The sequence below is a fragment of the Dryobates pubescens genome, chromosome 31 (genome assembly GCF_014839835.1).
Source record: "Dryobates pubescens isolate bDryPub1 chromosome 31, bDryPub1.pri, whole genome shotgun sequence".
NCBI classification, from domain to species: Eukaryota; Metazoa; Chordata; class Aves; order Piciformes; family Picidae; genus Dryobates; species Dryobates pubescens.
Genome location: NC_071642.1, coordinates 9,499,184 through 9,512,878, shown reverse-complemented (window position 1 = coordinate 9,512,878; position 13,695 = coordinate 9,499,184). Strand labels below are relative to the sequence as shown.

General features: G+C 69.7%; 1 protein-coding gene across 1 annotated transcript; it reads right to left on the bottom strand.

Annotated features, from left to right (window-relative positions):
- Window positions 1-2,046: 2,046 nt before the first annotated feature.
- On the bottom strand, window positions 2,047-12,478 carry YKT6 (YKT6 v-SNARE homolog). The gene is made up of 8 exons (XM_054174990.1): window positions 12,391-12,478; window positions 11,793-11,910; window positions 9,788-9,870; window positions 8,242-8,342; window positions 3,884-3,988; window positions 3,708-3,773; window positions 3,289-3,390; window positions 2,047-2,413 (listed from the first exon to the last, which is right to left on the bottom strand). Exons 2-8 carry the CDS (start codon window positions 11,894-11,896, stop codon window positions 2,378-2,380), a joined length of 597 nt encoding a protein of 198 aa, XP_054030965.1. The 5' UTR covers window positions 11,897-11,910; window positions 12,391-12,478; the 3' UTR covers window positions 2,047-2,377.
- Window positions 12,479-13,695: the final 1,217 nt, after the last annotated feature.

Below are 13,695 nucleotides of genomic sequence, written 5' to 3'. Positions count from 1 at the left end.
CGCCCCGGTTCCCCCCTCCCCGGCAGCGGGCGGCAGCCCTAGGTGCCGGCAGTTTGGGGTGAGGGGGGTGCGGGTGTGCGGAGCAGAGGGGAGCGGCGCGATCCAGCCAGCAGCGCCGCAGCATCGAAAGCACTTTAGACTAAGAGAAGGGTCTCTTAGGGGGCACGGGCTGCTCCGCGGGGTGCCAGGGGGGCCCCGCCGCCCCCCGCCCACCCTCCCAAAGGCACAGCGGTGCTGGGCAGTGCCCCCCAGCCCCGGCTCAAAGCGGCTGCTCCTACCCCCTTCACACCTCTTCCCCGAGAGGCATCACCACCGATTCCAGGCACCCTCCAGGCTTGGCCACGGTTCTCTCTCCTTCCTCTCTCGCCGTGTGTTGCTGGGGGCTGGTTTTTGGCTGGGGGGGGAGGGGGGTGGGCCGGGGAATCTCTTCTGGTTTTCTTTTTGGTTCGTTTTTCCTAATTCTGATGGTTTTTTTCTGCATGCCCTTTGCGCGGGAGCAACCCTCGGGCGCTAAACGCTGTTATGTCGAGGAGCTGAGCTGAGCTGTTACTGTCCCATGAATGCTGGTAGATCGTTGCCAAATTTTTTCTCTTCTCCTCCTCCCCTTTTTCTCATTCTTTTTCCACACCTCTCCCTACCTCCCCTCCCCCCGCCCCGGCATACCCCCCCCTCCCCCTAAACCTCCCCTCCTCCCCCCTCCAAACACCCCCCGAGCCTTTCGTCTTTTCTTTCTGAGCCTTGTTAAGTGTAAATGATGACTCTGATTTCGTTTTTGTCTCGGGAAAACCGCAAATAAATTATGAGGAAAAAGAAGTGACCAGGGGGAAAAAAAAAACAAACCCAAAGCCCCAGAGCAGGGGGAGGGAGAAAGCTGTGGCAGTGCCGGCGCCCCCCGGCTGAGCCCCCTATCCCGCGGCACTGCCCGTGCCCGCCGGCTGAGCCCCCTGCCCCGCGGCACTGCCCGTGCCCGCCGGCTGAGCCCCCTGCCCCGCGGTACTGCCCGTGCCCCGCGGCTTGCCGGGGCCCCGCGGCTGTGCTCCCTGCCCCGGGGCTCTGCCCCTGCCCCCCGGCCGTGCTCCTGCCCCGCGGCACTGCCCCTGCCCCCCCGGCTGTGCCCGCCGGCTGAGCCCCCTGCCCCGCGGTACTGCCCCTGCCCCGCGGCTTGCCGGGGCCCTGCAGCTGTGCTCCCGGCCCCGGGGCTCTGCCCCTGCCCCACGGCACTGCCCCTGCCCCCGCGGATGTGCTCCGTGCCCCCCGGCTGCGCCCCCTGCCCCGCGGCACTGCCCTCCCTGCCCCCCGGCTGTGCCCCTGCCCCCCAGCTCTGCCCCTGCCCCGTGGTTGTGCCCCCCGGCTGTGCCCCTGCCCCGCGGCTCGAATCCCACCCTGAGAAGCCACACAGAGAGGCAGAGCCGAGCAACCGCCAAAGACAATTTTTATCCCTCCCGGCCCGGGAACGACAGCGACACCGCTCAGGATAAAGCCTCGAGCCGAAGCTCTGCCCCTGCTGAAGGAGGGAGAGGAGGAAGGAAGGGCTGTGAGTGGTCCCCAGATGCTGCTGAGCTCAGCCAGCTTGATGGCAGCAGGGAAGGGACAGCTCCGAGCGTGGGGAAGCCACCCAGTGGCTGCTGGCACAGGGACCCCAGCCCTGGGGCTGGTTTCCAGCCTGGACCCCTGCGTGGCCCTGCTCCCCCTTCCCCAGCTGAGAAACAGAGGGCTGAGAAGTGTGCCCAGGCAGCACTGTGAGGGACAGAGCCTCCCTCCAGAGCCAGCTGCAGGCACAGGGGGGGCCCATGGGCTTCTCATCCCATCCCAGCTTAGCCCTTTCCCCCATCCCAACACTGCGCAAGGGCCCAGAGGTGACCCCCTTCACATCGCCCCCCTGGCCCCTTCCCCAGCCCCAGGCCTGAGGGGCAGCCCGGGGCAGAGCTGCCCAGGGAGGCAGGCAGCCAGCAGTGAGTGGCCCCCAGCTGAAGGCAGTGCCCTCTGCCTCCCTTCCCAGCCCTCTCCCCCACCCCAGGATCAGTCTCATAAAAGCTTCCCCCCCCCCCGAGCTCCTCTCCCCAACCCTGGCACTGCCAGGCACGAGGCACTGCCTGTAGTGTTGTCAAGGCAGGGTGGGCACACAGCTGGGCACCCCGGGGTCTGAGCCACCCTCAGAAAAGGGAGGAGGGGGCTCTGGTGCCGCCCCCACCCCTGGGAGCCAGCCCCAGGCCTCGGCAAAGCGCGGAGAGGAGAAAGTCATCCCCCGAGGCCTTGGCACTGAGCCAGCCCAGGCCTGGCGACCCCCCCTGGGCTTCCAGGTCCTGTCCTGGGGGAGGGCTGAAGGGAGGAGGCCTGGGGGAGGTGCAGAGGTGGTGTGGAGCTGCAGAGGCTCCTGTCACATGATGGCACAGCAGGAGTTCTGCTTGCGAGCCTGCAGGGAGGAGAGTGTGGGCAGCAGGGCAAGGGAGGCTCTGCTGCCCTCTGCCCTGCCCTGGGGAGCCCACAGCTGCACTCCTGGCTCCAGCTCTGGGCTCCCCAGTTGCAGAGCCTGGGAAGTGCTGGGGAGAGTCCAGGGCAGGCTGGGAAGCTGCTGAGGGGCCTGGAGCAGCTCTGGCAGCAGCAAAGGCTGAGAGCCCTGGGGCTGAGAGCCTGCAGAAGAGCAGCCCCAGAGGGCAGCTGAGCAATGCTCAGCAAGAGCTGAAGGAGCTGTGGGGGGCAGGAGGCTGGGGCCAGGCTCTGCTGAGTGGTGCCCAGGGCCAGGCCAAGGGGCACAAAGTGGCAGGCAGGAGGTTGGATCTGAGCAGGAGGAGAAAGCAGTTTGGTGTGAGGGTGCTGGAGGCCTGGAGCAGGCTGCCCAGAGAGGTTGTGGAGTCTCCTCTGGAGAGCTTCCAACCCCCCCTGGGCACTGTGCCCCTGGGCAAGCTGCTGTGGGAGCCCTGCTGGAGCAGGGCTTGGGCTGGGGGAGCTCCAGAGGTCCCTTCCCACCCACCCAAACCATTCTGACTCTAAGCCAGCACAGTGCCAGCCCTCCTGGCTGGTATGTGGTGATGTGTGCCTCAGGTCCCCATGCTCCTGACACAGATCTGTCCCCCTCAGCTGCAGCCCTCAGCAGCAACCAGGATCAGTGTCCCCCCTCCTGCAGCCCGAGGGGCTCTGTGGTCAGGGTCTGGGCAACCCAGCTCCCTTGAGGCCCAGAGCTGCTGCACATTGGCACCTTGCTCCACAGCCTCTGCCCAGGCTTTACCCCAGCCCAGCCCCACCTCCTCAGGGTGTGGTGACCCCCCAGGGGTGAAGACCTCCACTCACAGTTTTGTAGAAGGCTTTGGACTGTGCCCCCAGCACCTCTGATTTGGACACCAGGTCGTCCAGCTTCTCCCCTCGCTCCAGCAGTGACTCCATCGTGTTGTGCTGCCAAGAGCAGCCAGCTCTGAGCCTGGCACCCTCACCAGCCCCCAGGTACCACCCAGGGGGGAGCCTCTGCCCTCCTGCAGCCGCCCTGGGGCCACAACAATCCCAGGAACCATCCCAGCTCCATAAAGGTGGGGAGGTGCCAGCACACATGGGCAGGGGAGGGGCAAGGCAGGGGAGGGGCAAGGCAGGGGAGGGGCAAGGCAGGGGAGGGGCAAGTTCCCACAGCTGCCAGGAATGCCTCCAGGGCTGGAGAAGGCCTCACCTGCAGGCCCCCTGCACCCCACAAGTGCTCCCACAGCCTCTGGTGTCCTTACCAGGATGATTTTGGTCTCATCCAGCTCTGCCTGCACTTTGGTCATGGGGTCAGCATCTCGAGGGTTCTTGGAGAGAAACAGCCTGGCATGGGCACTGCTGCCCCCTGGGCCACGAGCCAGGGTGCCAGCTGTGCCCCCAGCCCTGGGAGACACGGGCAGCGTGGCCCAGCCCCCACCTGGTACTTGCTGAGGTACCCATCCAGAGCCTCGTAGCTGATGGTGCCAGGGGACCCCGAGGGCCAATCGCTCCTGGGGACCTGCCGGGAGAAGTCCTCCAGCACCTGCAGCACAGGAAGGAGTTAGAGCCCCAGGGGCACGGCCAGGAGGAGCTTCCTCCTCAAATGAGAGGCTTCCTCCTCCTGCTACTTCCCTCTTCTACCTGTGAGGACAGGAGGAGACAGAACCAAACTTCCTTGGCGAGTGCCCAGCCCCGCAGTGCCCAGGGCAGGCAGAGGTGGCTGTCCCTGCCTGACCTCAAAGCCCTGCACCCTGCAGGTGGGCAGATGTCACCAACAGCTTCAGCAGTGCCAGGAGTGTGGCTGCACCCAGCTGTGCCACACCAAACCCAAAGGAGGCTGGGAAGATGTGGCAGCTGGGCACAAGTCCCAGCGGGCCGAGCTGGGACCAGGTCCTGCCCAGCTCTGCTCTGATCCACATGGGCAAGGCCTCCCCCCGACCAGGCTGCGCAAGGCCTTGACCAGCCCCAGGCAGGGCACAGCCACAGCCTCCCCCAGCCCCCCTGGGCTGATGTCCCCAGCTTTGGAGCGGCAGGGTCACAGCCTGCCCATGGCACGAGGAGGTCTGGAAGGGACTGCAGAGCAGCCCCAGCACGGCTCCAGCTGCCCCCAGCCCCTGCATGGCTCCGGCCACCGCCCCCAGCCCCTGCGTGGCTCCATCTGCCCCCGGCCCCTGCGTGGCTCCAGCTGCCGCCAGCCCCTGCGCGGCTCCAGCTGCCCCCGGCCCCTGCGTGGCTCCAGCTGCCCCCGGCCCCTGCGCGGCTCCAGCTGCCCCCGGCCCCTGCGTGGCTCCAGCTGCCCCCGGCCCCTGCGTGGCTCCAGCTGCCCCCGGCCCCTGCGTGGCTCCAGCTGCCCCCGGCCCCTGCGTGGCTCCAGCTGCCCCCGGCCCCTGCTTGGCTCCAGCTGCCCCCGGCCCCTGCGCGGCTCCAGCTGCCCCCGGCCCCTGCGCGGCTCCAGCTGCCCCCGGCCCCTGCATGGCTCCAGCTGCCCCCAGCCCCTGCATGGCTCCAGCTGCCCCCGGCCCCTGCATGGCTCCAGCTGCCCCCGGCCCCTGCATGGCTCCAGCTGCTGCCCCCGGCCCCTGCGCGGCTCCAGCTGCTGCCAGCCCCTGCGCGGCTCCAGCTGCCCCCGGCCCCTGCGCAGCTCCAGCTGCCCCCGGCCCCTGCGCGGCTCCAGCTGCCCCCGGCCCCTGCGCGGCTCCAGCTGCCGCCAGCCCCTGCGCGGCTCCAGCTGCCGCCAGCCCCTGCGCGGCTCCAGCTGCCGCCAGCCCCTGCGCGGCTCCAGCTGCCGCCAGCCCCTGCATGGCTCCAGCTGCCCCCCGCCCCAGCGCGGCTCCAGCTGCCCCCGGCCCCAGCGCGGCTCCAGCTGCCCCCGGCCCCTGCACGGCTCCAGCTGCCCCCGGCCCCAGCGCGGCTCCAGCTGCCCCCGGCCCCAGCGCGGCTCCAGCTGCTGCCAGCCCCTGCATGGCTCCAGCTGCCCCCGGCCCCTGCGTGGCTCCAGCTGCTGCCAGCCCCTGCGCGGCTCCAGCTGCCCCCGGCCCCCCCTTGGCTCCAGCTGCCCCCGGCCCCTGCGCGGCTCCAGCTGCCCCCGGCCCCTGCGCGGCTCCAGCTGCCCCCGGCCCCTGCGCGGCTCCAGCTGCCGCCAGCCCCTGCATGGCTCCAGCTGCCCCCGGCCCCTGCATGGCTCCAGCTGCTGCCAGCCCCTGCGCGGCTCCAGCTGCTGCCAGCCCCTGCGCGGCTCCAGCTGCCCCCGGCCCCTGCGCGGCTCCAGCTGCCCCCGGCCCCTGCACGGCTCCAGCTGCTGCCAGCCCCTGCGCGGCTCCAGCTGCCCCCGGCCCCCCCTTGGCTCCAGCTGCTGCCAGCCCCTGCGCGGCTCCAGCTGCCCCCGGCCCCCCCTTGGCTCCAGCTGCCCCCGGCCCCCCCTCGGCTCCAGCTGCCCCCGGCCCCCCCTTGGCTCCAGCTGCCCCCGGCCCCCCCTCGGCTCCAGCTGCCCCCGGCCCCTGCATGGCTCCAGCTGCCCCCGGCCCCTGCATGGCTCCAGCTGCTGCCCCCGGCCCCTGCGCGGCTCCAGCTGCTGCCAGCCCCTGCGCGGCTCCAGCTGCCCCCGGCCCCTGCGCGGCTCCAGCTGCCCCCGGCCCCTGCATGGCTCCAGCTGCCCCCGGCCCCTGCATGGCTCCAGCTGCTGCCAGCCCCTGCGCGGCTCCAGCTGCTGCCAGCCCCTGCGCGGCTCCAGCTGCCCCCGGCCCCTGCGCGGCTCCAGCTGCCCCCGGCCCCTGCGCGGCTCCAGCTGCCCCCGGCCCCTGCGCGGCTCCAGCTGCCCCCGGCCCCTGCGCGGCTCCAGCTGCCCCCGGCCCCTGCGCGGCTCCAGCTGCCCCCGGCCCCTGCGCGGCTCCAGCTGCTGCCAGCCCCTGCGCGGCTCCAGCTGCCCCCGGCCCCTGCGCGGCTCCAGCTGCCCCCGGCCCCTGCATGGCTCCAGCTGCCCCCGGCCCCTGCATGGCTCCAGCTGCCCCCGGCCCCTGCGCGGCTCCAGCTGCCCCCGGCCCCTGCGCGGCTCCAGCTGCCGCCAGCCCCTGCGCGGCTCCAGCTGCCGCCAGCCCCTGCGCGGCTCCAGCTGCCGCCAGCCCCTGCGCGGCTCCAGCTGCCGCCAGCCCCTGCGCGGCTCCAGCTGCCGCCAGCCCCTGCGCGGCTCCAGCTGCCGCCAGCCCCTGCGCGGCTCCAGCTGCCGCCAGCCCCTGCATGGCTCCAGCTGCCCCCAGCCCCTGCATGGCTCCAGCTGCCCCCCGCCCCAGCGCGGCTCCAGCTGCCCCCGGCCCCAGCGCGGCTCCAGCTGCCCCCGGCCCCTGCACGGCTCCAGCTGCCCCCGGCCCCAGCGCGGCTCCAGCTGCCCCCGGCCCCAGCGCGGCTCCAGCTGCTGCCAGCCCCTGCATGGCTCCAGCTGCCCCCGGCCCCTGCGTGGCTCCAGCTGCTGCCAGCCCCTGCGCGGCTCCAGCTGCCCCCGGCCCCCCCCTTGGCTCCAGCTGCCCCCGGCCCCTGCGCGGCTCCAGCTGCTGCCAGCCCCTGCGCAGCTCCAGCTGCCCCCGGCCCCTGCGCGGCTCCAGCTGCCCCCGGCCCCTGCGCGGCTCCAGCTGCCCCCGGCCCCTGCGCGGCTCCAGCTGCCGCCAGCCCCTGCATGGCTCCAGCTGCCCCCGGCCCCTGCATGGCTCCAGCTGCTGCCAGCCCCTGCGCGGCTCCAGCTGCCCCCGGCCCCTGCGCGGCTCCAGCTGCCCCCGGCCCCTGCACGGCTCCAGCTGCTGCCCGCCCCTGCGCGGCTCCAGCTGCCCCCGGCCCCCGCTTGGCTCCAGCTGCTGCCCGCCCCTGCGCGGCTCCAGCTGCCCCCGGCCCCCCCCTTGGCTCCAGCTGCCCCGGCCCCCCCCTCGGCTCCAGCTGCCCCCGGCCCCTGCATGGCTCCAGCTGCCCCCGGCCCCTGCATGGCTCCAGCTGCTGCCCCCGGCCCCTGCGCGGCTCCAGCTGCTGCCAGCCCCTGCGCGGCTCCAGCTGCCCCCGGCCCCTGCGCAGCTCCAGCTGCCGCCGGCCCCTGCATGGCTCCAGCTGCCCCCGGCCCCTGCATGGCTCCAGCTGCTGCCAGCCCCTGCGCGGCTCCAGCTGCCCCCGGCCCCTGCGCGGCTCCAGCTGCCCCCGGCCCCTGCACGGCTCCAGCTGCTGCCAGCCCCTGCGCGGCTCCAGCTGCCCCCGGCCCCTGCGCGGCTCCAGCTGCCCCCGGCCCCTGCGCGGCTCCAGCTGCCCCCGGCCCCTGCACGGCTCCAGCTGCTGCCAGCCCCTGCGCGGCTCCAGCTGCCCCCGGCCCCTGCGCGGCTCCAGCTGCTGCCAGCCCCTGCGCGGCTCCAGCTGCCCCCGGCCCCTGCGCGGCTCCAGCTGCCCCCGGCCCCTGCGCGGCTCCAGCTGCCCCCGGCCCCTGCGCGGCTCCAGCTGCCCCCGGCCCCTGCGCGGCTCCAGCTGCCCCCGGCCCCTGCATGGCTCCAGCTGCCCCCAGCCCCTGCATGGCTCCAGCTGCCCCCGGCCCCTGCATGGCTCCAGCTGCCCCCGGCCCCTGCATGGCTCCAGCTGCCCCCGGCCCCTGCGTGGCTCCAGCTGCCCCAGGCCCCCACTCGGCTCCGGCCGCCCCCCCCAGCCCCCGCCCGGCTCCGGCCGCCACCCCCAGCCCCCGCCCGGCTCCGGCCGCCGCCCCCAGCCCCCGCCCGGCTCCGGCCGCCACCCCCAGCCCCCGCCCGGCTCCGGCCGCCGCCCCCAGCCCCTGCTCACCTTGTCCAGCAAGGTGAAGCAGACTCTCTGGGGGTACTCGTTGTCGGCCACCACCACGCCGGCCAGCCCGTCGCTGCGCAGGCACACGTGGCACAGGTACTCTGGGCACAGAGCTTCTGTCACTGCAGGGCCACAGCTGCCTCCCACCCGGCCCCTGCAGCCCCTCCCAGCACCCTCCAACCACCTTCCGGAGCCCCCAGCACAAGGAGGACCTGGAGCTGCTGGAGAGGCTCCAGAGGAGGCCACCAAGGTGAGCAGAGGCTGCAGAACCTCCCCTGTGGGGCCAGGCTGGGAGGGTTGGGGCTGTTCAGGCTGGGGAGGAGAAGGCTCCAGGGAGAGCTCAGAGCAGCCTTGCAGTACCTGAAGGGGCTCCATGAGAGCTGGGGAGGGACTCTGGACAAGGGCTGGGAGTGCCAGGCTGAGGGAGCTGGGAGAGGGGAGACTGAAACTGGAGATGAAGAAATTGTTGAGAGTGAGGCTGGGGAGAGCCTGGCACAGGCTGCCCAGGGAGGCTGCAGCTGCCTCCTGCCTGGAAGTGCTCAAGGCCAAGCTGGCTGAGGCCTTGTCCCTGCCCCTGGCAGGGGGTTGGCACTGGATGAGCTTTAAGGTCCCTTCCAACCCAAACCCTTCTGTGATTATGAGTGGGAAAGGCTCAAGAGAAGGTCACAATCAGCCCCACCAAGAGCTTCAGGAGATGACAGCAGCCACCTCCAGGCCACACTCTGCATGTCTGAGAGCTCTGGAAGCTGGCAGTGAGGAGCCCAGGGCACAGAGCCTGGACTGGCATGGCAGGGCTCAGGGCAAGGCACAGTCACACCTCTGGGGACTGCAGCTGGGACAAAGTGGCACAGCTGAGGCACACAGAGCCTGGCAGCTCTGGGTGGCCCAGGGGCCACAAGGTGGCAGGCAGGTCCCTGCTCCTCCTGTGACCTCCTGCGGGGCAGGTTGGGCTCTGCCACCTCACACCTTTGGAACCCCAGACTGGTTTGGGTGGGAAGGGAGCTTCCAAGCTCATCCAGCCCAACCCAGCAGGGACATCCCCAGGCACAGAAGGTTGCTCACAGCCCCAAACAACCTGCCCTGGGCTGGTGCCAGGCTTGGGGCAGCTCCCAGCTCTCTGGGCAGCCTGGGCCAGGCTCTCCCCTCCCTCAGTGCCAAACATTTCTCCTTTTCTCCACTCTCAATCTGCCTCTTGGAGCCCAAACCATCCCCCCTTGGCCTGTCCCAACAGGCCCTGCTCTAAACTCTGTGCCCAGCTTCCTGCTCAGCCCTTGAAGCACTGCAAGGCCACCAGAAGGTCTCCTGAAGCCTTCTCTTCCCCAGGCTGCACAACCCCAACCCTCTCAGCCTGGCCTCACAGCAGAGGGCTTCCAGCCCTGCCAGCATTGCTGTGGCCTCCTCTGGCCCTGCTCCAACAGGTCCCTGTCTGTGCTGAGGCCTCCAGAGCCGCCCCAGCACTGCAGGATTGAGGCCTCCCAGCTCACCTGGACACAAACAGAGGAGGATGGAGCAGATGTGGCCACCTCTGGGCACAGTCCCCTCTTACCTTGCTCCTTGACTGAGGCTCTGCTGCCCAGCTGTGAGCGCTCCACAATCAGCTGGCTGGTGAAGGTCATGAACTCCTGCACACTGCACACACAAAGGGATGGGCTGCAAGGGACCTGCCAAGGCCACCCAACCCCTCTGCAGCCAGCAGGGACAGCCTCCCCTGCAGCAGGTTGCTCCACTCTGCAGTGACCAAAGAGGGGACATCATCTGCCCACAGCCATGGCACCCTGGATGGACTCAACCCCTCCCCCACAGCCCCAGCAGCACCTCTGGGCAGCAGAGAGGTGGCTGAGCCATGACCAAGCTGCAGCCACTCCCCAGCACCTCCAGCCTCAGCCAGGGCCCTCCAGCTGCAGCAAAGAGCTCATGTCCAGGGCTGAGCTTGGCTTCTGGGTGGCTCAGCAGCGAATAAAGCACTGCTGAGGATCCTCAGGGGGCGCTGAGGAACCCCTGACTGTGCCCAGGGACCCTCTAGGGGCGCCCAGGGACCCTGACTGACAGCAGCACAGCATGGACCAGTTCCCTCACTGCTGTACCCCACTGGGAGCAGCTCCAGCCTCAGTCCCCACATGCCTCAGGGATTTCTCCCAGCCCAGCCCCTGTGGCTGGATGGTGACTCTGGTGTCCCCTGACCCAGTTGGCTTTCTGGGCCCTGCAGAAGCAAACCAGCCCCAGGACCTCTCCACACTGCACTCCAGCAGGGGATGGACCTGGTCTCGCTCTAGGGAGCTGCCCACAGCTGGCACAGCTCCAGAGGAGGATCCCAGAGGAAGCAGCCAAAGAGCCTCCTCCCTCCTCTCACTGCATTCCTGACCCTTGGCAGAGTTTGGGGGGAGCTGGGGCTGTACAGCCTGGAGCAGAGAAGGCTCCAGGGGGACTTAGAGCAGCCTGGCAGCAGCTGAAGGGATCCTGCAGGAAGGCTGCAGAGGAACTTTTCCTGAGGGAGAGGGCAAAGGGAAATGGTTTGAAGTTGAGGCAGAGCAGGGTTGGAGTGGAGCTGAGGAAGAAGCTCTACGCTACAAGAGTGCTGAGAGCCTGGCACAGGCTGCCCAGGGAGGCTGTGGCTGCCTCCTGCCTGGAGGTGTTCAAAGCCAGGCTGGATGAGCAACCTGGGCTGGTGGGAGGTGGAGCTGGATGAGCTTTGAGGTCACTCCCAACCCAACCCATTCTGTGATCCTACAAACACCAAGAGCTGAGGGGTTTAAGAGATGACTCTTTGGGAGGCTTTTGGGAGCTCCCCTCCAGCCTGGGCAGCTGTGGACAGCTCCATAACCTCTGTGCCCCACAGCCCAGATGACTGTCCAGGGCCCAACTGCCACTGAAGAACCCAAGCAGAGGTCTGTGGGCTGGGAGAGGTTTCAGGTTAGCCCAAACACCTAATTACAAGGAGAGGTGGAGATGCTGGACCAGCCCTGCCCACCTGGCACCCAGAGAAGCCTCCTCCCATGGCCCTGGAGCTGCTGTGACTACCAGGATGAGGCAGGAGCTGGAGAGAGAGAAGCCAGCCCCAGGGGGTTCCCTGCACCCAGATTTTGTCACCTGCCTCATGTCAGGGGGTTCCCCAAGCCAGAGCCAGCCTCCTGCACTGGTCCTGGGCTGTCTGGAGGGCAAGGAAGGCTTCCTCCTGCTCCCCACTCCAAAAAACCACTGCACGAGGTTCTGTGGCCCTCAGAGGGAGCATCCTGGGGGATTTTATCCCTCAGGAGCAAACTGTCACCACTGCCACCACCTCCTCTGTGACAGAGCAACAGCATATGGGCAGAACCCCCTCCAAAAGCTTCTTATTGCCTGTCCCCAGGAGTCTGACCTGAGCCAGGGCAGAGGGGAGATCCTCCACATCCACCCCAGGATCAGCCCTGGGGCATCTCACACAGCCCTCCCCACCCCATCCCACAGCTCCCTCAGGGAACCTGGCCCAGCCCTGCAGCACACAGGGTAGTTCCTCCCCTACCCTAAAGCTGCCTGTGGAGGTTCTGCCCTCCCCCCCCCCCCCCAGCACCCACCTGGACCTCTGGAAGAAGTTGAAGGTGGACACATCATAGGCAGCTTTCAATAAATGCACTTTGGGGTCACCTTTGTAAAGGACACTTAGGCTGTAGAGCCTCATGGTGGTGGCTCCCACTGTCCAGGGCAGGGGAAAGAGGTTAGACAAGGGCCAGGCACCTGGTGGGACCCTCCTGGGCAGCAGGGCCTCACTCAGACCCCCTTTCCCCACCCCAATTCAACCCCTTCCTCCAACCCCAACTGCGTGCCCCAGGCACCCTGCACTCACCCAACACCCCCAGAAGCCCCTGGACCTCTGGCCTCCCCCAGTCCCCTCAGCCAAGACAGCACAGCCCAGCCAGTGAGGCCCCCAGTATAACCCAGCCCAGCCCCAGCACAGCAGAGCTAACCCTAACTCCGACACGGCCCAGCCCCCCGCACAGCCCTGCCAGCCCCCAGCCCAAGCCACCCCTGGCCTGCCGGCGCCGCCCCCTCGCAGGCTCAGCCCAGCCCGCCCCGGTGCGGCGCGGTCCCCACCCGGTGCGGCCCCGCTCAACACCGCAAGCTCCGCCCCGCCCCGTGGCTGAACCGGGCCCCCTCGGGTCCCCCCCGCGGTACCGGCGGCTCCGGGACGGGCTGCAGCCGACGAGAGACGAAGCGGCGCGACCCGGAAGCAGAACTGCAGCCGCCGGAAGTGACGCAAGCCGAGGGCAACTGCCACGAGCCTGGCCCTCGCTACGCACGCGCCGGCCGCGCTCGCCCCCCTCAGCCTCTTGACCAATGAGCGCCCGACTCTCGCGCTCCCCGTCCGCCCTCGAGCTGAGCAACCAGTCAGCATCGCCCCAGTGTCACGGGGCGGGGCTTCCGCCACAGGGCCTCCAGCAGGGGGCGCGCGAGCCCCTTCCGCTGTGCGCCGGAGGGCGGCGGCGCCCTCTGCTGCGGGGGAGGACTCCGTGGGCTCGCTCCATGGGGCGGGTCCCGCCTGTCGGGGGCGGGTCCCTCCATGGGGCGGGTCCCATCTGTGGGGGGCGGGTCCCACCTGTGGGGGGCGGGTCCCACCTGTGGGGGGCGGGTCCCTCTATGGAGCTGGCCTCCCCCCACGGCATGGGACCCACCTGCAGAGTGCGGACCCCTCGCGGGGGCTGTTCTGCCCATGGATGGGGCCCCTCTGTGAGTTGGGGACCCCTCTGTGAGTTGGGGACCCCTCTGTGTGGCTGTGCTGTCCACCACAAGGTGACAGCACATTGACAAGGTGCCCCCCAAGAGTTTCTGGCCGCCGAGAGTTTCATGGCTAAGCCAGGGCTGCCCCAGCCCTCCCCTGCCCACTGGGTGGGCACAGGGTCATGAGCCAGGTGGGGATGAGGCGCTGTGGGGTGACCCCGACCCCTCCTAGGCCCTGCCATGACAAACCCTATGCCCTCCCCAGAGCTCCCCCATGGGGCTGCCAGCCCCCTCAATGCCCAGCCTGGCTTCCCAGGGACCCTTCCTTCTCCCTCCCCAGGTCCCTGGCTGAGGAGGTGCTGCCAGGGACCAGCACTGGGAGCTTTTGGGGTCCACCGGTGGCTGGGAGCATCCCACTGGGACTCCCCTGAGTCGCCGTTTCCCTCATTGCTCGTCTGACAGCACCGACGGCGGGGCATGAGGCTACTGCTACATCCCTGTGCCCCTAAAACCGGTGTCCGTCCACCACGACGCCTGGCACTGATGCCGGGGCATCGCTGGGTGCATTTCCCATCCTGGGGGACACGGAACACTTCCCTGTCACCCTCAGCCCTCGCCGGGCCGCCGTAACCTTTGTCATCGAGCCGCCGGCTCCTCCTGCTCTGGCGCGGTCTCCATGGGAGCCTGCCGGGTTGCTAAGCCGTCCGGTGGAGTGCTTGCCACAGCCGCCACTACCTCAAGCCGTTGGTATGACAACTGCGG

Bases quoted from the DNA above. Each gene is read 5' to 3' on its own strand.
- YKT6 (XM_054174990.1), bottom strand. From the start codon at position 11,896: ATGAGGCTCTACAGCCTAAGTGTCCTTTACAAAGGTGACCCCAAAGTG. The intron at 3,774-3,883 runs GTGGGGGCTGGG...TTTCTCTCCAAG, and splicing joins GGTACCTCAGCAAGTACCAG to AACCCTCGAGATGCTGACCC. The intron at 3,391-3,707 runs GTAAGGACACCA...TGCTCTTGGCAG, and splicing joins ATGAGACCAAAATCATCCTG to CACAACACGATGGAGTCACT.